At 40.8% G+C, this 21,602-nt stretch overlaps 1 protein-coding gene across 2 annotated transcripts in view; it reads right to left on the reverse strand.

Moving 5' to 3' along the window:
* Window positions 1-21,602, reverse strand: part of SYNPR (synaptoporin) — a 295,957-nt gene that overhangs the window by 129,617 nt on the left and 144,738 nt on the right. The window contains exon 1 of one of the 2 annotated variants that reach the window (XM_008532432.2): window positions 12,004-12,541. The exons of the other annotated variant lie outside the window; for it this stretch is intronic. Within the exon in view, the coding sequence (XP_008530654.1) occupies window positions 12,004-12,027 (24 nt within the window). The 5' untranslated portion in view covers window positions 12,028-12,541. Of the gene's footprint in view, window positions 1-12,003; window positions 12,542-21,602 lie in introns of those variants that run through there. 2 annotated transcript variants of the gene reach the window in all.

The raw sequence follows: 21,602 nt of genomic DNA on the forward strand, positions 1-21,602 counted from the left end.
ATCTTCACATGGCAGATACTGTGGCTAACTCATGATAAACCAGAGCTCTTAGCTTTGAGGACCTGCAAGAATGAGGCTACAGAAAGATGCTTTCACAATGCTACCATCTTAAAAGTTATGATTACAGGGAAAACTATCCTTTAATCATGCTGTAAATTTATAAACTAATGACAATCTAAAATTATACTTAAGTTGACACATTTCTGGATAAATATATGCCCTGTCAGAACTTCCAGGCCACATACATTAGAAAACCATATGAACTACCTCGTTAGCTATTTGTACTGCCATTGAGGATGGTCGAATATCCTGGGATGTTTCCTATTGTTTCCTGAATTTTATGTTCCAAACATAACTGGGGGAAAAAATGTAGCCCTGTGTGTGTGGAATAAAGGCATGTCCAATTATGACAGCAGAAAATTTCATTATTTCATTAAAGAAATAATTGCAAGCAGAGTTTGAACAGTGTAATGTGAATTTCAACCTCAATGTAATAAGATGAGAAAATTAATGAGGCTCTTCTAGAGTCCAGGGGTGTACATGGCTCCATAGGAGCCCAGCCGTGTTCTAATTGTGCTGGAAGAGTTAACGTAATAATTAGATCTAGTTTTGATATTTTTTCTCTTCTAACATATTGCCTCCGAATATTTTCATTATTAGAATGTTGTATTGTTTGTGGACTAGCGGGATAATGCAGAGGAAGAATGCTACATCTTCAAGGTACATTTGGACACTTAGCTGGTAGAATTCACTGGGATATAATTCCAATTTTGGCCCAGCAAGAATAAAATTGTTCCTAAATTTAAATCAGAAGTTATTAAAAGAGAAGTATTCAGAGTGAAATGCTTAAAATGCTCATTCTAAAACTTAAGTAAAGTTGCTTTGGAAAATTCCATAATAGCCTAACAGGTTTATGTGTGTGTGTGTGTGTGTGTATACAATTATTTTGAAGCTGATGTTCCATGCCTTATAAATCCCATTTGCCATTATATTATTTATTCTGTTTTCATTTTCAATGCCATCATAGACAATGGTAAGAGCTTAAACCTGAAATAACCTCAACAAGTGCCCACAATGCAGAGCAATAAAATCACAGAGAGCTATTCCCTATCCTGGAGCTCTAACCTTTCCTTTATGAAGCCTTTTAGGGACTGCTAAATGAGGAGATGTTCTGTGGAGGGTCTATGTTGAATCTGGGGAGAGAAGCCCTGAGTTTGTTTCTTTGCATCTCTACTTACCAGTGGTAAATCCCTGGTCAATTGAAAATAGCCTCTTTGAGCCACAGTTTCCCTCACTTGATGAAACTCATTATACAGTTAATCTGCTTCTTGGGGTTATTACTAATATCACATGGAATGATGCATGACTTTGTCAGGTATTAATTACCGTGAACCTGCAATGGCCGAACAATCTGTGGGAAGATGGAAAGGCAGTACCAGTTGGTCATCCAGCTTTGAATCTATTTAAATTTTTCAAATAGGGTGACTCTTCATTTTAAGGAAAACCTAGAGAGAAAATCTTAAAATTCACAAAGGTGAAAAATACTTATTTACACTTTCAAAACTTTTCTGTATGTTTCCTTTGATAAATTTACTGTTTAATTCAATTTTTAAAAATATGGGTTTGAAAGAATGGCCCATCCCCTCTACCTGATTTATGTTTCTCCATAGCTCTTACCACTATATAACATTTTCTTTTATTTATTAATTGTCCCCCATCTCCATCCCTCTAAGTAGTATATAACACTGCTGCATTCCCAGTGCCTGGGAAAGTTGCTAGCACCTAGTAGAATCTTAATAAACATTTGTTGAATAAATGAATGAAATGACAAGATCTGTATGTTAAATTAAACATCACTTCTAAAGTATTCAGATAAAGTAGGTTTCTATTTACAGCAACTAATCTGTAATTTCACGATTGTCATGATAATATAGATAATTTGAGAGACTGATTTTGTGAAATTTCATTCTGTTTAATAACCAGTGTAATAGCCATGGTTGATTTAGTGCAGTACTATGTGCCACACTAAATATACACTATTGAGAATCTCATCACAGCCCCTCCCTCCTCCCAATGGTGAGAATTCTTTCTGGAGGCAAAAGAGAGACTCAGAGCTTCTACAGACTCTTCCTTCCCAAGAGCTCTAGGTTCTTCTTGGGGAGGACTCTTGATTCCATCCATGAAGAGAGTTGAAGTCATCCCCACTGAAGAGGCAGTGCAAAGAAAATCTGGGGATGTCACACAACTGGACAGTTAGCATCACAACCAGAGCTGGAAGCCCAATCTTTTAACTTGTTCTAGAGCTGAGCTTCTAGGTTCCTTTGATGAGAAAGCTTTGAAGAAGCTGGTTATTCTGCCTGAAATATGCTTAAAGCTTAAGGATTCGGCACTTCTGGTCCCACAAAGTTCCATTTTACTCCAAGAGGGATTATTGTAGTTCTGACTCAGGTGCGCATTAAAATGATCCTCTTTTCCCCTATTCTACCAGTATTTTCCAGGATATGAACCAAATGATAAGGTTTTATATCACTTTTCACAGGTTAACATGGTGTGTAAGAGCCAGGCTTGAGGTTGAACACACCTGACTACAGTTTCAGAATCACCACTTACAAAATGTGTCACCTTGGACAAGTGGCTCAAGCTCTCTACATCTCCTTTTCCCCAACCTTGAAATAATAATAATGATCCCTCATGGTGCTGTTGTGAAGGTTCAGACCCCTGGGGAGGCGCAGGGCACAGTGCCTGGTATGTAAACAGGAAGGGCTGCATAAATGTCACCTATGTGAACTCTTAGCATCTTGTCCTGTTGTGTGACCTTCATTCCCGTATTCCTAGATTTATTAAAGGAGTCCATGCCCTTCAGGAGTTTACGGGCTCCAATCCTTTCCTGTTCTAACCCCCACAAACAGTTGTTGTGGGGATTAAATGAATTAATATGCATAAGACACTTGGAACCCTGCCTGTCACATAATTAGTAGTCAAGATGGCTTTGCTTTTATTTTTAACACTTACTACACTGATAATTAAATCACTTTTGAGGGACTTTTAAATGGACTCTTCCCCCATTAGCCTGCCAGTCTTATAAGAATAGGGGCTGCGTCTGTTTTAGTCATCTCCGTATCTTCAGTCTTAATGCCAGGACTGGCACTCAATCACTGCTCAATAAATACAATAGAATGAATTTATGAACAAATGAATGAGTGAATGAATGAGAAAACATTCTTGCTTTCCTAAAGAGAGTCACAGAAAAACAGTTTGGAAACATTCTCTTGGAGTATAGAGGCAGTGGCAGAGGGAGAAGAAAATTATCTTGGGAACAGGGCTGGGGAAGGTTAGGAGGAGGTGTCTTCCTAATTCCTCAGAGGATGAGGAGTTTATAAATACCAGTCAGAGTGAAGAGGTGAGCAGAGGTCGGGGAGTCTGGGAGAGGATTGCCAGCAGATAATGGTTTTGGAAAAAATATGAGCTAACTGGGTTTTCTGATCAGATGTGTTGGGAGATGCTCTGAGGTAAATAAAATATGAGAAATGAGAAACCTTTGAATTTCCTGCATCGAGGGCTAATAAGGAACCCAGAGAGCAGACAGCGAGAGGCTTTCCCTGAGCAATAGTCCTCAGGGAGGAGAAAATCAGGGTTTGTCAATTTGCCTGAGGAGCCTCTGGAACCGTGTGGAGAGAGGAGAAGGTTAAGGTCACACAGTATTAGAACATGATGGGCCGAGGTCAGAGGTCACGTCAATCCCCTCCCCTGACTACAACAAATAGATTATGCCAGAACAGAGAGAGGTGAAAGGGTTCCAAGGAAGTGGAAAGGAAAATTCTGGTGCAATCCTTAAGATGAGCTGATCAGGGAACTGCTTTATCCCTTTGCATTAGTTTTATTATAGATATTCTTCAGTGATGGTACTGTCTCTGCAATTTATAATATGGACATAAATCTCCCCATGAGATAGAAATACCCATCAAAGCACTTCCAGACTACTTTAGACCCATCCCACAACTACAGTCATTTTCCTGGTAGACTGGGGAAACATTTCCCCTAACCTCACGCACTCATCGAGGGCGTGGAATGAAAACTGATAGTGGAATGGACTTTGACTACAGAGGGAAGGACATAATGATACTATTGTCTAAGCCTCCATGGTCTCAAAAGGGTTTTCCCATATCGTCTATGACAGCAATCCTTTCTGTAACTCTGGCAAGAGGACTCATTATTTCCATTTTACAGATGAAGAGACTGAGGCCCAGAGAAGGCTAATGAATTGTTTAAAGCCATGTATACTCATAAGTGACAGAGACAGGATTTGGACCTGTTTTCTCTCATTCCAAATTCAGTTCTCCAAGACAATGCAAGCAGAAGACAGTTTTTTGATGGACATTCTGCCAGAGCAATATGCTTGGAAAGTCTTTTATCTTGGCAAATGCACCAAGATACTTTTTAATAGCTCATAAGATGATCAAGGATATGGGCCCAGGTACAATGTGGACACCTCTCCTGGGAAAGCTCCACATCTAGCCAAGCTCAGGAGCATGCGTGACGAGCACCATTGCAAGCTACCACCTCTCTTTAATGTATTTTCCATGTCTACCTCTCTTCTAAGGTCATCAAAGAGCCCCATGTCTCTGTAGCTTCTAACGAGGCTGAAGTATGGTTAAACTAACCACAAAGATTCTTGAGTGTACCCAATTAAAGAACTAGGGACTTTTCTCAGGCACCTAGACAACTGGCAATAATCCAGAATACATACATTTCAGGTATGTGCCAGATCCATAAATTGGCCTTCCTCCATTTGAAATGACTCTTCAGCACTTTGGGCTGGAAGGGCACTGAGCTCTGCTTTTGTCACTTAGGGAACTGAATGTACCATAAGGCCTTGGGAAACCCAACTCCTTTCTTGGGGCTTCAGTTTTCTGACTTACAGAGATTAAATTTTAATGTTTTACAGTCACCAGCAAGAGGTCAGATGATTTGAGGGTGTCATCTGTTCCCTGCTGGGATGCTGACTCATACAGTAGATCCATCTGACTTCAAAACCTGTGTCCTATCCACTCTGCTAGACTGATCTCTAGGGCTTCCTGTGGCTTTTGCAATGTCTCACTCTACATTCTCTGAACTACTGAGGAATTCTAAACATGTAAGTGCACTTCCAAACCCATCCAGCTAACAAGTACTGAGTAAGGAAGCTGCGCCTGTGGCCCGCCAGTGCCCTAGCCCCCATCCACTGCTATGCTGCCTTTATTTCCAAAACAGCCTCAAGGAGAAGATGTGTGCTTTACACATATTTACTTGTTTTTCTCATTAAATATTATAATTTTGTAGAAAAACACTGCATTTTTAGTCAGGACATGTGAGTGTGAATCCAGGTTCTATCCATTATTAGTTGCAAGAATTTGGGCTTGTAATCATTCTAAATGTCTATTTATTCATCTGGTAAAAGGTTATAATAGTTTAATATTGAGTCATTTGTTGATAGCTGGAGTCCAATGAGACACTGTAAGCCAAGTGAATGTGGTAAAGTGTTATACAAAAGTAAAGGATAATAATAGTAAGATGCCTTACTTGTCTTCGTTAGGCAAGTTGTACCAGAATATTGGGGGAAAACTACGTAAAAAACTATGCAGCAGAGTATCCGAAAGTAAGAAAAGTAGAAATGTGATGGGAAGGTTTAGTCAAAGCTAATGGTAATTACTGAGTTTCTTGAAGTGGTTCTAAACCAGGAGTTATTTGGTATTGAGTTATTTTGGTTGTCACAACTTGGGGGGAGCTTGCTCTGACATCTAGTGAGTAGAGGCCAGGAATGCTGCTAAACATCCTACAATGCATAAAACAGCTCCCTACATCAATGAATTATCTGGGCCAAAATGTTGATAGTGTCGAGGTTGAGAAATCCTGGCCTAATAGAAGTTCCATGAATTCAGAAGCTAGTATATCAATTTATGCCAAGCACTGTACTTGGCATAACTGGACACCCAATATATACATTTGTTGAATAAGTGGGTGAGTAAGTAAACACCCACAGAGAACCCAATAATATACGTTAGATCTAATTCAGATTACCAATAAAATCTTAGTTCCTCTAGGCACCCTCTTGGTTTACTCTTCTATCGTCTTTACTTTTCTATCCTGTTGAAGTTTCTTCCCTTTCTTTCCTCTCCCAACATTAGGCAAGAACGAGAATAGCCTGTCAAATCTGAGAATGCCTACGAGTGATAAATGATGCTTATAAGACACAAATACTGCAATACCTCTTCTAGCTCCCCACTTCAAACCACTCCATTTCAGCCAGACAGTAATCACATGAGTAAATAAATGGAGTCACTCTTGTTCCTTCACTGAGCATGAACACATAGGACCCAAAGCACATATTTCCTGCAAATGTCTTACTAGAACAGTTCAATTGCCCTTTTTTTTTGTTTTTGATTTTTGGGAGGATGATTGACCCTGAGCTAACATCTGTTGCCAATCTTCCTCTTTTTGCTTGAGGAAGATTGATGCTGAGTTAACATCTATGCCAATCTTCCTCTGTTTTATGTGGGATGCTGCCACAGCATGGCTTGACTAGTGGTGCTAGGTCCACACCCAGCATGGAACCCGCATACCCCAGGCCGCCGAAGTGGAGTGTGCAAACATAGCCACTATGGTACCAGGCTGGCCTCTCAGTTATGCTTTTAAGAAGACACATCCTATCTACACCATGAAACAGAAAATAGATTTAGGTGAGAAAACGGAAAATGAAGGCATTTAGTTCTGGGAGTGCAGATATTATGTCTATCTGTTCATCACTGTATCTCCTACGCCTAGCACAGAGCCTGGCACATGGTAGGGATCCTTAAATATTTGATGAATGAAAGGACAGCCTGGTGAAGTCAATGCTCCCAACCCTTCCCTCAAATCTGTCCCCAATAAAAACATTTTTTTTGTCTCAACCATTCAATTTCATAGGAAGGCAATTTGAACTCCAGAGGTTAAAAAATTTTCCTCTCTAGGGAAGATTCAAAATCAGACAAAGATATATGGGTTCATCATTGAGAGGTGGATGTCAATATGGTGACTTAAAAAGCCCTTGCAGTAATAATTCATATTGGACACAAATATTCTTCAAGCCATATTTTACCAGAAATAAAATGAGTCTAACACATTTTCCATGTCTTTGCCAGAAAGTTGACACCAAGACTATGTGTGGTAATTTGGGCGCATTTAAAGATTCTGTGAGCAGGGCGAAAGAAGTCACATGGGGATTATCAAGAAAAGCCTTTTATGCCCAACACATCAGTCCCCTAAAGGACTGCAATGACATGATCATCCACTTATATTGGCCAACCCAAAGCACCACAAGAACTGATTGTTGTGTGTTGAGAATATGCTTTCCAGAAACTATAGTGGAATGTGTTTGAAGTTGCCCCCGAACAATTTTCCATTAGTACTTTTGGCTAGAATCTGTGTTAAAAAATGATCACTGTAAAATATATTAATAATGCAGATCCATTAGTCTGCAGAGTAGAAAGACTGAGGTGTTTCCATTTTCAACTCATCCCTAATCTTTAAACATTTAAAGAAATACCAATGACCAAGAGTCTCTTCTACAGGATTTAATACTTAATGCGCTCATTTCTGGCTCAAAATCCTCATCGATTCCATTTTCCTATACAAGTATGGAACAGGACCACCAGTTCTATTTGTACACCAGCTTAGAATGTTTGTTGACAAATTTAAGACTAGTCTGATACTCATTATATCTTAACACCAGCTCCTTTCTCCATACTTAATAGATCATTTTTAAGCTCTTAATGATCAACATGTTTAAGTACACATACCCAAAGCCAAAGAAAAGGCTAAAGGAAACACAGGTAGGATGAAGTACATTCTCCACTGCTATTTATTTTGGATTTGGTCATCTCTCTGAAGAAAGCTGTATCTTATAAATGGAGGCTGTAACACGATATGCTTTATAAAATTGTCTCTAAGTTTAGTTTTAAGGAATAGTCTACATTTGATGAGCACTGTGGTTGAGCACAACATATTTCGTTCAAGTGTTCATTTGATGGCTCTTAATATATTTAGAACTCTCATAAATGCTGTTGGAAAAATCAGATTGATTTTATCCTGACTGGCTCTGATACCACACTTTCTGATAAAACCACCTGATTGTTATTTTTTTAAAAGGAAGAAAAAGAGGGGGGCTGGCCCCGTGGCCGAGTGGTTAAGTTCGCGCGCTCCGCTGCAGGCGGCCCAGTGTTTCGTCAGTTCGAATCCTGGGCGCGGACATGGCACTGCTCGTCAGACCACGCTGAGGCAGCGTCCCACATGCCACAACTAGAGGAACCCACAACGAAGAATACACAACTATGTACCGGGGGGCTTTGGGGAGAAAAAGGAAAAAATAAAATCTTAAAAAAAAAAAAGAAAGAAAAAGAGGTAATAGAGAATCAATAAATTACCAAGCTTGCCTCTGACAAAAGTGACTATCATTTTGGAAACATATTTTATTGTGTACTGCACTCTGAACTCTTTTTAATTAACTAGGCGTCTACACCAGGACCACCTCCAAAGCCACTGCTTATTAGACACGGAAGATCACACCAAGAAGTCAATATTGTTTCAACTCTTCAAAACTTGATGGCTAGCGCTCCCAATTTGTGGTGGGTTGTTTTTATTTCTTTGTTCATTTGTTTTTTCAGATCCCTCTAGTTTTTGGTGAAATATAGCAAGGGTGAACTGAGCTAGGTTCTACCTTCTGGCAACATTTTCATCACTCATAATCCTTTCTCTCTCACTGGAGGGAAGAAAATGCAGCATTTCACAGCCTCACCTCATGACTGGTGCACCCTGCCCCCAGTCCGAAAATTGCCAGTTGAGGAGAAATTTCAAACATATTGATTCTATGTCAGTTGCATTTTCCCCCAGAAAACTCATCTGAATTTTATTGGCTTAAATGATTTCAAATGGGAGACTCAGTGCTCAAGTGCAAAAGAATGCATTTAGGGACTCTGGATTTTGACTTTGTCATGCTCCTCGGCACGCATGGCAGCTGTGTTCACTTTTTAATTACCCAGGTCGTACAGACGCTTTGTAATATTCTACCTGAAGTGCCATCTTGGCCCTTTCCAGCAAGCCAAAGAGGGAAAAAAAATTCATGCTGGGAGTGCATAAAAGCAAGGTGAGAATTCTACAAAGTTCGCCACAAATAAATCAATTCAGTTGCAACTGATTTTTATATTTTGCATCAATGGCAAACGAGATACCTTGAGATGTTGATATTTCTAAGTTACCATTGCATCTTCATTTCTACTCTATGTTCAAAAGATTGAAAGTCAAAGGGATGGATTTCTTTTGATCAATTTAAAAAGCTACCTTAATTTAGTCACTTCTGCATCTCTCTCTCCCTAGGGTGGCTCCCTTTCGTCACATCCACATTTGTAGCAGGACAAGTTGGGTGAAAATAAAACACACGTCCTCCAGTTTCAAACACATAATTAGCTTGAAGTCACAAAAGCACAGTCTGAGAAGAAGGAGGTTGTATGTAGCATCAGAAGGGGGAGAAACACTAACAAAAACACGGTGTGCTTTTGCAAGCCCCTGTGTATCATTCCAGTTGAGGAGTTGGCTGTAGACTGTATTGATGAAGTGAAACCCCGACAGAGGGGAGAGATGAAAAGCATTACTATGGAATATCCCTGCCGGGTTCTGAGTTTCATTATCATCACTGTGTTGCCTCAAGCAAGTTACATACTTGCCCTAGGTCTCTATTTTCCTATCTGTAAAATGGGGAGGCAGTGTTATCTCTCTCATGTAATGCTTGGGAAGATTAAAAGGAATAAACCACGTAAAATGCTTAGCACAGGGCCAGGCACACAGTAGGTAGTTATTAAGTGGAAACAACTATTGCATTCTTCATTTTGCTAAAAAGAACAAATAATCTCATTGTGAAATACAAATTCCCTTTATTATTCTCCCCAACATGGCACAAATTTTTATTCTTCGGAATAGATTACAACAGTTTCTTTGGCTATGTCATTCTGGACTTTTCTGAAGTGATGCTCTTAAAGACTGCGCACACTAACCCTAAGTCAAACTAAGGGTCCTGATCTCTTTAAGACACATATGCCCCCGCGTCCCTCCTGTGTCAGAGGGTCCAAGCATGCTGGGAGCCTTTGCACTTTTGTAAACTGGCCACCTGGAGGAAAAGATGGATGCTTTCAGCCGCAGGACGCCGCCCCCCGGGCATCTTCATTAGTTTATATTACTGAACAGCTTCAGATGATGATAAGCTCCATTTACAGCTAATCACTTTGTACATAACCTGGTACAACAGCCATGAAAGGAGAAGGATGACAAAAATATGAAGGGGTGTTGGGGGAGTGGGTGTTGGGGGGAGGGACAGGGGTGTTCACTGCTGCGGAGTCCACTTAACAATAAACACCAACAGCCCAAGGGTACAATTTTGTTTGTTTTTTCAACAAACTATTTGCCAAGGAGCACTTGGTTCTAGTGAGGGTTTACAGCATCCAAGGCAGTCATTAGGAACACGCTTATTGTGACCAGTAACAGGCAAGATAAATTCATCTGGGTTTGTAGGATTTAGGGGGTGGAACTGTTTTTGAGGCTGAACTAGATGAATCAAAATTTAAAATTCTGTTTGTCGGAGTAGTTTCATTCCAGCGTGCAAAGGGTGTGTGAGGGGCGAATGGCCAAAAGGAGGCAGCTGTGAGGTTCAGTGGATTCCTAGACTCTCATTACTATTTCCATGAACTGCTCCTAGACTACTTCGGGATCTGAATAATTGCTATTCTGAAAAAGAGTCGAGGCATAAGAGGTCTAGGCATGCATGATATTCCCAACTTCACTTTCAAAAATTTCTGAAAAATATCTGGTCAGACCTCCTTCTCTCATTCAATGGTGCCTTTAACTTTCACTATAAATATATTCTCTAATTCATTTCGTCATGAAAAAGACTATGTAGATGTGTTGATTTGGGTAACAAAAGAGAAGATTAAAGCATCGGTTTGTTTCCATTCGAGCAATTTCTTAATCATCTTATCATCTCTGTCTAGGATAATTATATTAATAGACTTTCTCCCAGACTTCTGAATTAACAACAAAGAATGCAGACCCTCTAATAATGTCTGGGGAAAAAAATTTAAAAGGCAGTTAACCAGGTAATGCATCTAAAAATCATGACTAGCAGCGATGACCAGATAGTCATTTCGTACTAGTTTGAATTTAATAACAGCAACTTTTCTCTTGATCAGCTTCGGATATAGAAACGCGAGAGCCAGGGCTGGGCATTTGACAGATGGTGGCACAAATACACAGCGCAAAGAAAGGCAGAAGAGAAGCAACAGCCACTTGTGATTACATTTTTTCATGGAATGCTGGAGATTTACTTTAATAATCTGAATAGTTTTCATAAATTCAGTTCTATTAAAGATGCATGTCCCCGATCTTATGTGAAACTCATCTCATTCATTCCAGCTTGGTGTAAGACCTTAGGAAATTAGCACACCCCTTTCGGCACAGCATACAATATTTGGTAGCTATTTATGGAGTTTAAGAAATTCTTGCTCTGACACTGACGAAGAAACTTTAATTAAAATAGTAAGCAGGTGGTAGCACAATGAATATACTTAGGACGTTAAACGCTCCAAAGGGGGGTGGGGTAGAATGACGTTACATTTTTATAAAGCCAAATATAAGTTTGCTAAATAGTTTCCTTACTATATTAAAAGAAATCCAGCACATCCTTCAACAGCTAAGGTAACCATCACACTAGCACACAGCACAGCCTCTCCGGCTTAAACATATAACCACGAGAAAGCAAAGTCAAAAAGAAAAAAAGATGTTAGCACTAAAGATTTCAAAGACAGTATCTGGAAAGAAAAGTGACTGTACAGCCTAAAGGTACCTATGCAAACAGACACACACACACACACACACACACACACACACGCACACACGCGCGCATTCCCCACAGCCAGTTGTAAATCAAGAGAGAGAAAAACTTACCGGAGCAAATATCACCATACACATTTACAAAAGAATTGATAATCCAACTTCCCTCTCCTGAAAGAAAATAGAGGTTGTCTCATACTAAAAATAAAGCTTCTCTGTCCACAGCACCAGCCACTTGTCCCTCTTTTTATGAAGCAAAGGAGGAGAACAAGAAATCAATGAGGAGGGAAAGTGAGATGTTATACCAATCAGGTAGCAGCTTCTGCCTTATTTGCAGAGAGATGGCAAAACGGTCATATTATCAGACAGTGACAACCCACAGCCGAAGTACAGCAACCTGATACTTCCCTCTGGTGAAAGGCTGCCTGCTTTGTGGGGAGGTGGTTACCATCATGGTGAGCTCCCACACTTGGCTCTTTGCTCACAATTGCGAGTGTGGGACTGTTTTCCGCAAGCAGGCTGCATCATGAAGAGAGCACCATCTCCCCTTTGACTCCGGGAGCCCCCTCCTCTCTCAAACACAGCGCTCACCAACAAACTGGGAAATAAAAAGGAGCCGGAATCTTGTATGTTGGGGGTACCAGAGGGAAGTGGTGGTTTTATAAAATCCTTATAAATAGATTTGCATAGATTAGATAAATGTTGATATGTTTGTTATAAAAAAATTGCCCTCATTTTTATGGAAATGCCTGGATGTTATGCATGATTCCCCCATAGGAAATTCGTACACCACCCATAAATAATCATTAAGACCATGGGACAAGAAGATAGGCTCTCTGGGGTCTGGAGATTGTGGAAGGGACAAATTGTGACTTGGTTGCTCATTTGTCATAGGAGTGATACTTAAAGACTTGTGCAAAATCTTAAAATTGAAAAGGTTTCAGAAGTTTAATGCGATCTGGGTCTGCTTTTTCTACAAATGGGCCTCCGCAGGAAGGAGTGGAGCTTGACAAGTTCAAGAGCCAAGACAACATGTTTATGGGTGATTGGCAACGAATTCATGGAGAGCCTCCCACAGGGTACGTGTTCCAGCTTCCTGAGGGCAGTCTCTCTCAGCCACCTGGACCACAGCAAAGGTGGAAGAAACCTGTATGCCTCTTCCTCTCACATTCCCCACTTCAGGACCCGACTCGGTAGAGAAATATTGTTAAGTCGGCCCAGGTGTCTCTGCTTTAATTTTTGTGCAGTTGGTGATGGCTCACCTGAAACTCACTTTGAATGGCTATGTTTTTTATTGGTGGTTGTTAATTGAGAATCTGTCCTGAATCTTTCCTTGGGTCCCTCTCTTTGTTTCTCTCTCCCACACACACAGAGACACACCACCAGCATACCACATCACGACCATCACCATCATCTCCCTCACTCCCTTTCTTTCTTTTCCATACATGTAGTAACAGCTCAGTGGTAGGGGGGTGGGGCATATGAGAAGTTGTGAGACTTAACAAACAAACAAACAAAATACCATGAGGAGTCAGGGAACCTGGAGTCTAGTCCTGACCCTCCACTTAGTAGCCGTGTGACTTGGGAAGTCCTTGAAGGTCTCTGAGCCTTAGTTTCTTCTCTGCAAAATGGGCATACTAACATCTCATAGAGCTGTTCTGGGGGAGGGGTGGGAAACAAATAAAAGATGGCTGAGGCAGTGCTTTCGAACCCACACTACACACATGCAACTCGGGCTCAGGGCCCTCCAGCTGCCTTTTCCTCCTCCTGTGATCTGCTTGTTCCTTACACGTAAGCCTTCAGGGTACTTAGGAAAGCTTCAAGCTGTATATACCCCAGGGCCCCTTTGAAATTCTGGTAGGAATCTTACTCCCCACAACTCTCCCCACTGCCACCCCTCACCTGCCAACTGAAAGATCACCCCATTTCAACCAGAGGAGTTACTCAGGGGAGTAAATTAAGCAAGTGAACAGAGCTGAAGCAGAAAAGAGAGGCGGAGAACCACCAGGCATTTAAGTTAGCACTCAGTAAGCATTTGCGGAGTAAAGGAATGAAGGATTGACTGAAGGAATAATGTCCCTGTGCTGAGGGCCACAGTTCCTGCCAGGTGGCTGATGAGGAGCAGTGTGAGTTAAACAGGTGGCTGTCCCAGCCACCCGCCCATAGGGGAGAACCACACTTAGTCTCTTCAGGGTGGAGAGTGAGTCATTCTCATCAGTTTTGAATATTAAGAACCTCTTTTCAAGTAAAAGAAAAGAAGTTTTGTCTTCCACATAATAGTAGTGAACATTTCTTGAATACTTGCTCTGTGCCAGGTACTATTCTAAATGTTTTTTGCGTTAGAGTATTATTACCTTTTATGGGCTTCACCAAACTACAAAGAGTTACTATTTTTATTCCAGTTTACCAAAGAGGAAACCAAGACCAAAAGAGTTAAGTGACTTAACCAAAGATACACAGTTAATCATCGGTACAGCCAAGATTTGAACTGAGCTGGATGCCAGGCTCCAAACTGTTAACAAGTCTGCTCTAGATGTCACATCATGGTCCTTACACTTTTATTTATTCAGCCTACAGGGTATGAGGAATTCATAAATGGATACAGGGACCCTGCAGTAACTCCTCAGCTCTTCCCACTGTGTGGCTTCACACCATAGAGATTGGGAACCCAAGCTGACGAGGCCCATGCCGGGGCTCCACTGCATTCCATATGGACTTGGGCACATTTCAACACACTGGAAGACAGGCGGGGTGAGGCTCAGTCTTCGGGATTGCTAGCAGTCTGCTCAGTGACCCTGTGCCCCTTGGTTTGTCCGTGTTTCAGGTTTTCTCATATTTAAATTGAAGGGTTTCCATGGAACAATCTCTAAAGGGCTTTTTGGGTCACCTTGGACTAGATGAGGTTCTAAGACTAATAGTTGGATTCTAATCTGCTGGTTGGGTTAGGTTTTTCTGCCTCATAGTTTGTTCCAGATAGAGCGTTAACATTTTCCCCGTCTCCCCCGCTATGACCCTACCACCATCGTCTCTCACCTGGACTTCTATAGACTCCCAACAGGCCTCCCTGTGTTTATTCTTGTCCCTATAAATCATTCTCCGTATGTTATCCTGAGTGAGCTATTTAAGATATAAATTAGGTCATATCACTCATTCAAGAAAAATATAGTTGTCCAGTAGGCTTAAAGTAAAACTCAGACTCTTTAGTGTGCCTTCAAAGCCTTCTGTGACCTGGTTCCCATCTACCTGTTTGCTTTTATCTTAATTCCAACCCTCTCCCTACCTACTCAGTTGCCACACTGGCCTTCTACGCCTTTGCACTTGCTGTTCCTTCTGCCTGGAACATTCTTTCCTCAGACCTCTTCCTTTGTCATTCAATTATTAGTCCTGCTGTCTGCTCTGTACACGGTTCTTCTTCCATGACCACCTAACCTAAAAAACCCTCTCTCTCCCCAGTCACTCCCTGTCACATTATCCTGCATTTTTTGTTGTTGTTGTGTGGGTGATGTGGGGGGTTTTCTTTGCACTTCTTATTACCTGATACGTTCTGGTTAACTTATTTGTAAATTTAATTATTGATTATCTTCCTTCACCAAGTTCTGTGAAAGTAGGAAGCTTGGGTTTTCTTTGCATAATACCATATTCTTAGTGTTTGAGAGAATACTCGGCACACAGTAGATGCTTAATAGCAACTCATGAATGAATGAATCAATCAACATGAGAACAAGTTAGGTTTGAGACAGAGGCAAAGAAACCTGAGTTTACCTAAGGAGCTTAGCCTTGAAATGCAGAGCAGGTGAACAAGGGTGACTGATTCACTCATGTTAATAGATACAGACTGTTTTTACTTCCTCATTTAGGGAACATTCTTGAAAGGTTGCAGATTTCAGCATCATATTGATCTAAGTGGAAGCCATGTTAAAGACAGTGGAGGGTTCCTCTCATAAACCATACTGATCACATGTTTTATAGACACTTGGGTTCCCAGGGTTCAGTTCACCTAGGCCCAGAGAGAACAGCTGGTATTTGGATATTTGACTGTACATTTGTTAGAGAGCAACTAGTCTTGTCAGCTAGCCACTTAAACTGTCCTTTCCTTCCAGTTTATGAGACAGTTCAGACAGTTGGCTACCACTCTCTATCATGCCATTGAAACTGACACAAATAAAGCAATATGCCATTATTTGATAGCTCATGTCTGAAAAATGATATTAGCATTGTTGCTACTGCCTTAAAAATAACATTCATCCTTTATTAGACTATTAAAAATAGAAGTAGAGTGTTTTCTAAGTTGGGTATTTATAGAGAAGGTTAAGTAGATTAAAATAATCTGTGAGTCTCTGAAAACCTCATTAGCAATGCTAATTTCCAATATGGTCAGATCTTTAGCTCTGATCTTTCAACTGAGCACGGCCTTCAGACAACTTCAAACGAAAAGTTTTTTTTCTCTGAACTGAAAAGCTTGTCTCCCCCTTGGTGGACACACCTCCTGATAATGCAACAGTTCCTTTCCCTTACAGCTTCTATTCCTAAACATCTGGCTTCTCACAAGGGGTCCTTTTAGGCCTGTCTGCTTTGGGGTTGGCCCGTGGGAGGCCTAGCTTTCTAAGCATTTAGCAAACACTAAGGAAAATTCCAGCGCCATGAAGATCCCTCTATTGCTGTGGGGGAAGAGAGTTAATCAAAGACAAGAAGACTACTCTGGCCATACTAATGACCAAGGGGGTTAGCTAAGCTTCTTCCATTTTGCTCCAAAAACAATTTCAACTCTTTCAAGCTACAGCAACGAGAGTACTTACATTCAATACACTTATGGAAGAATCTTGAAATCTTTAATGGTGGCTTCCTTCCTCTCACTCAGCACAGCTCCTAGCAGTGGTAAAATACAATTTATTCTGATGTGGGCAGGTATATAGAGTCAGAACAGAACTTTCTAGATTTCTTGTCTTTTATTTCCCTTGTAGGAGAAAGGGCATTTGTCTCCAACTCTGTCTCTTTTTCTTTTCAAATACCTAATGAGATAAAATAATAGCAATATCATTTGAACACTTATTGGGTCATTAACTTTCCTCAGTAGAGTTCGAGGCTGGCTAAAAGAAGCTGAACATAGAGAAGTGTGTGAAACGAGAGAAGCTAAGAAATATAGCAGAATAAGATTTGAGGGCTGTTAGGATATTTGGGTGGAAATGTAGGAGGAAAAGGAAAACGCAGACAAAATGGTAGTTAAAATAGCAAGTCTAAAAGGTTCAAGACATATTCTCTGAAGACCACGAGTCTAAGCTATTCAAGGGCAGACATTCTTCTTATTCATCTCCGTATTCTTAGCCCAGAGCAAAGTACCTGGCACAGAGCAGCCACGCAAAGACAATTTGCTGAATGAGGGATAGACAGAAGCGTTTATGGGCAGAATATGTATGGTTAAGTGCACTCCCCTTTAGGCAGGCGTTGTGCTGGACAGCTTCTGTTTGACCCTCTAGATCCCCTTTCCTGCTCACTCTGTGTCCCAGTAGCCTGACCTAAATGGACACATCAATGAGAAACCTTTTCCAAGGCATCCCAATGAGAGGTGACGCTGATGGGGAAGCACTTCCAGGAAATTAGAGGGTGGGAGCAGACTGAGGTCTGGGTATTTATTCTCTTGGTTCCTTCCAATGGGTCCCTAAGTTGGTTACATCCTTCTATCAAAGCTCATAGGTGCCATGAAGTTGCCTTCATTTAGTTTCTCTCTCTCTCTCTGTCTCTGTCTCTCTCTCTCCCCCAACTTGACCCTTCAGGTCTGAGTGGTAACAGAGCCCTTCAGTTACTAGGTACTGCACACGTAGTACCATTCCAGTTTGCTTTACTTAAACCCTGCCTACTCTTGTTTAATTCATCTCCCATTTTTTAAAACTCCCTTTAATAACTCAGTTTGAGTGTGCCACCTCTTTCCTGCTTGGAATCTGACTATACAAACAGGTGGATTCGAGTTCTAATTCTGTCCCTTACTACTTATGTAGTCTTGTCACATGCCCTCACCTACAAAATTGGGGACATGTCAATTGATGCATGTAGATTGCTAAGTACATAACAAACACTCAACATATGACAGTAATGGTGAGAGAGAGAGGATCTTGGTACTGATGCTCTTTGCCAGCTTCTGTTCAGTTTATCAATTTATAGAGATGATGCATAGCTCTTTCATTTGTCCTCTGGAGGGTACAGTTTGTCAGGTTCTTTAAAGGAAAGGAAAGTCCATGCCCTGTTCAGAAAGATTTAACAGATTTCCCTCACTTGAATATGAGGGAGTATAGAAACGACACTGAGGCACACGGCTTAAAGCAAATAAATATTTGTTGAAAATGGTTTTAAGTGTTGGCATTTCTGAATATTCATAGGACACTGGCCGATCCACTCAGCCTATAGAGCAGATCTGTGGGAGTTGTTTCTTTCTGACACTTGGCAGAGGGCAGTTTATGGATTCCTGCATGTCCATCCACGATCTCCTGGACCTCAGGCAATAACTCCAGCATTATTATGTGCTGGTGAACCGTCTGCTTTCATTCCTGCTCTAATTAAGTATTTCAAGCCGATAGAGAGTCTGAGTCCCTTTAGAAACTCTCTCAATATCCCAGAAAGACTGACTCTGGAGAGAGAGATCAGCTTTATATCTCACAGCCAACGCCTAAGGGGGGGCTCACGTTCTTAACTCAGAATGATTCTCAAATCCATGAGAGCTTTGTTAATCTCCTAAAGTGAGAGGGCCATCGTTCGGTAACCTAACAATTTCAGTTCAACAATTGTTTATGGAGCGTGTGCTATATGCCGGGCATGTGCCAAGTTCTGTGGATATAGCGGTGAAAAAGATAAACATGGTCCCTACTCAAAAGGAACTCAGGAGTTTTCTGATTTACAGGTTTTCCCAGCTATCCAAAAGTAGAACATTCCTAAGAAACTTTTCATGAGCCAAAATGGCATAAGGCAGAGAAGCGATTACCATTAATTTATATGGGAAAAATTGAGTTTTCCCAGACCCAAAAAATAACCTACCAAAATAAATGGAGCTAAAGCACAGTTGCTCACAGACAGTTCATAGGCACAGCGGCTCGATGCTGAGACACTGCTTGTAATTCCCAGGGAAGGAGCTTGGTGGCGCCACTCTCGCCATCTGATGAGATGCCTCTACCACAGCTCACAGCGAAACTGAATGCTGTTTTCGCTCTTTGACTTTGTTCGTGAAAGCAAAAATCCTCACATTTCTTTCAGTTAGCAAAAACAGGTACTAATAATGTAGGTCTTTCATAAAAGCGAAGTGGCGTAAAGCAAGCTTTTGGTTAGTGGGGGAACCTATATCTGCACAAGGCAGGAACCTACCAGGGCCTGGTGTATACATAATGCTCAATAGGTATTTGTTGAATGATTGAATGAATAATGCTGAATTACTATAATGTATTTCTTGATTATAAAGGTGAACATGTGAATATATCGGCCTACCCTCACAATTTTTAAAATGTAAACTATGACCCTAAAATAAATATTTGGGTGAAATTCTCATATGTACTAGAATATAGATGGCATATTCAAATGACCAAATCAACTCAGCTCACAATATAATTATAAGGATAATCTTTAATATCATAGCTTTTAAGCTGAATGCCAGAAATTCCATGGAGATGCTTTTTGGCCCACAGTGGAGGTGGGAAGATGGTGCAAGGGCTCCACACCCAGCTCTGCTTCAAGCCACTCCACTCCACTCCACACCACTGCTTGCCATTCTATATCCCAGGCTTCTGTATGTGATTGCATTTAAACAAAAAGTTGTACGTCTTAAATGAAAAGGCATGGAAAACCACTGATCTAACAGGGGAATTTGGCAATTGTCATTTCCTGCAGTGGATCTTTCCGATACAAATAATGATGCTAATATTTATTCCTGAGCCTAAACTCTGTTCATGCACTATCTCATTTGATGATCATTCAACTGAGTGATCTAGAATCTGTTGTTATCTTCATTTTACAAATGAGGAAGCTAAGGTTTACTGCAGTTTAGTAACGTGTCCAAGTCTGCAGAGCTGAAAAGTGACGGAGCTAGGCTTTGAACCCCGGGTTGTCTGACTCAACAGTCCCTGCTGTAAATGTCCACAATACGAGCCTTGCTAATGTGGCAAGTGTAGCATAAATAAGGTGGGCAACCGAACATCACCTCTCTGACTGAGCTTATACTTACTGGAAAGCAAGAGTGATGATGTGTTTCAACTGCATAATTTCTTGTGATTGTACCTGCCGTTCTACTGTAGGGGGTTAAGAGTGGTCCCTCCATAAACCTCTGGACAGCAGAATCACTCTTCCTGCTCTCTTGCATAGCATCCAATATTGCTTTGCACATAGTAGGTACTAAATAAGCTAAATTAGCTAAATAATTAAAGAAGAGGAGAAAATGAAAGAACTTTCTTAAGCCTGCGTTTATAATTCTAATCAGAAAGACCAAAGACACAGCTCTCTGTTTTCCTCCTAACCTTTTATTAATAGAGAGAGCTCTATCAGCAGATAGATGGCTTACAAGTTTGGCTGCTCCTGACACATATTTCTTAAAGCCTGGTATGGAACCACAAGATTAATAGTTGTTGCTATGATTAAGGATTAAGACTTTATATCAGAAGGAATCCCTGAGGTCCATTTTTTACATGAATCTTGTTATACTGTAACAAGAGTGAGAGAAGAAAAACATGGAGACCATATTCAATAATCTCGCCCAGTACACAGAGAAATGAATAGTAAATTAGATCAAGAGCTATGCGACTTTTTCACTGATAATTTCCCCAAGAAGGGAGATATCATAGCCAACTGTGTACACTTGTGTGACCCTTTTCGCCTTTCTAAACTTCAATTTCCTCACCTGTAAAATGGGAATGATAATGCTGTTATATAAATAATACAGGAAGCCTGATGGTAATTGCAACAACACAAGTGTGTATTCTCTCTCCCTGCTAGCGCTTAAGGCAAGATAGATTTAAGAACCAAACGCTTGCAAAATGGCTTTCTGGTTTTCCTTTCCTTCCCGACAAATTGAGTTAAAATTCTTCTGTTAAACAAACATTCCTCCAAAACCTAGATCAAATTAGAGCTCTTGATAAAGCAGAGCATAGGTATGAAAGAGAACGAAAGTCAGTTTCCCCCATGTAGTTTACAAAATGTAAAATTTACATCATTTAAGTATTACTATGGAGCTCCAAGAATACCAGTCCTGGTCTATTTGGTTACGATTCCATCCAAAAGAATTCTCCCCACTTTGCTCCCATCCTCCCACTGCCAAACTCGATCTTAGTGATGTGTACATGTATGATGCTGTGCAGCTAGAGAATGGAGTTGGTCAGAAGGACCTTATTTTAGTAATTTGAGAGTTTATGAAATCTTTGAAAAACCTCTATCTTTTGCCTGAATATGTCTTACACCAGAAGTGTCTCTGGATTCCTCTAACAGGGGATTTAGCCATTTGGCTTAAAGCAAATAAGTATTTGTTGGTCAACAAAATCCATTTGGCCAATCCATTTGACCAATCAAATCTTCCACAATTTTACTAACCAAAAAAACCCCTCCTATCTGGGGGATGCTCCCTGTGAGTTCAATTTACATTTTCCCCAAGCCCTTGGATGAGCGGCTACAAGGAGAGATGCAGCACCCTTGGCTAGCTCACAGGGCAGCTGTGAGCCAACCAGAGACAGCTCCTGTTCAAGTACTTC

Source organism: Equus przewalskii, chromosome 15 (assembly GCF_037783145.1).
Source record: "Equus przewalskii isolate Varuska chromosome 15, EquPr2, whole genome shotgun sequence".
In the NCBI taxonomy this organism is placed as follows: Eukaryota; Metazoa; Chordata; class Mammalia; order Perissodactyla; family Equidae; genus Equus; species Equus przewalskii.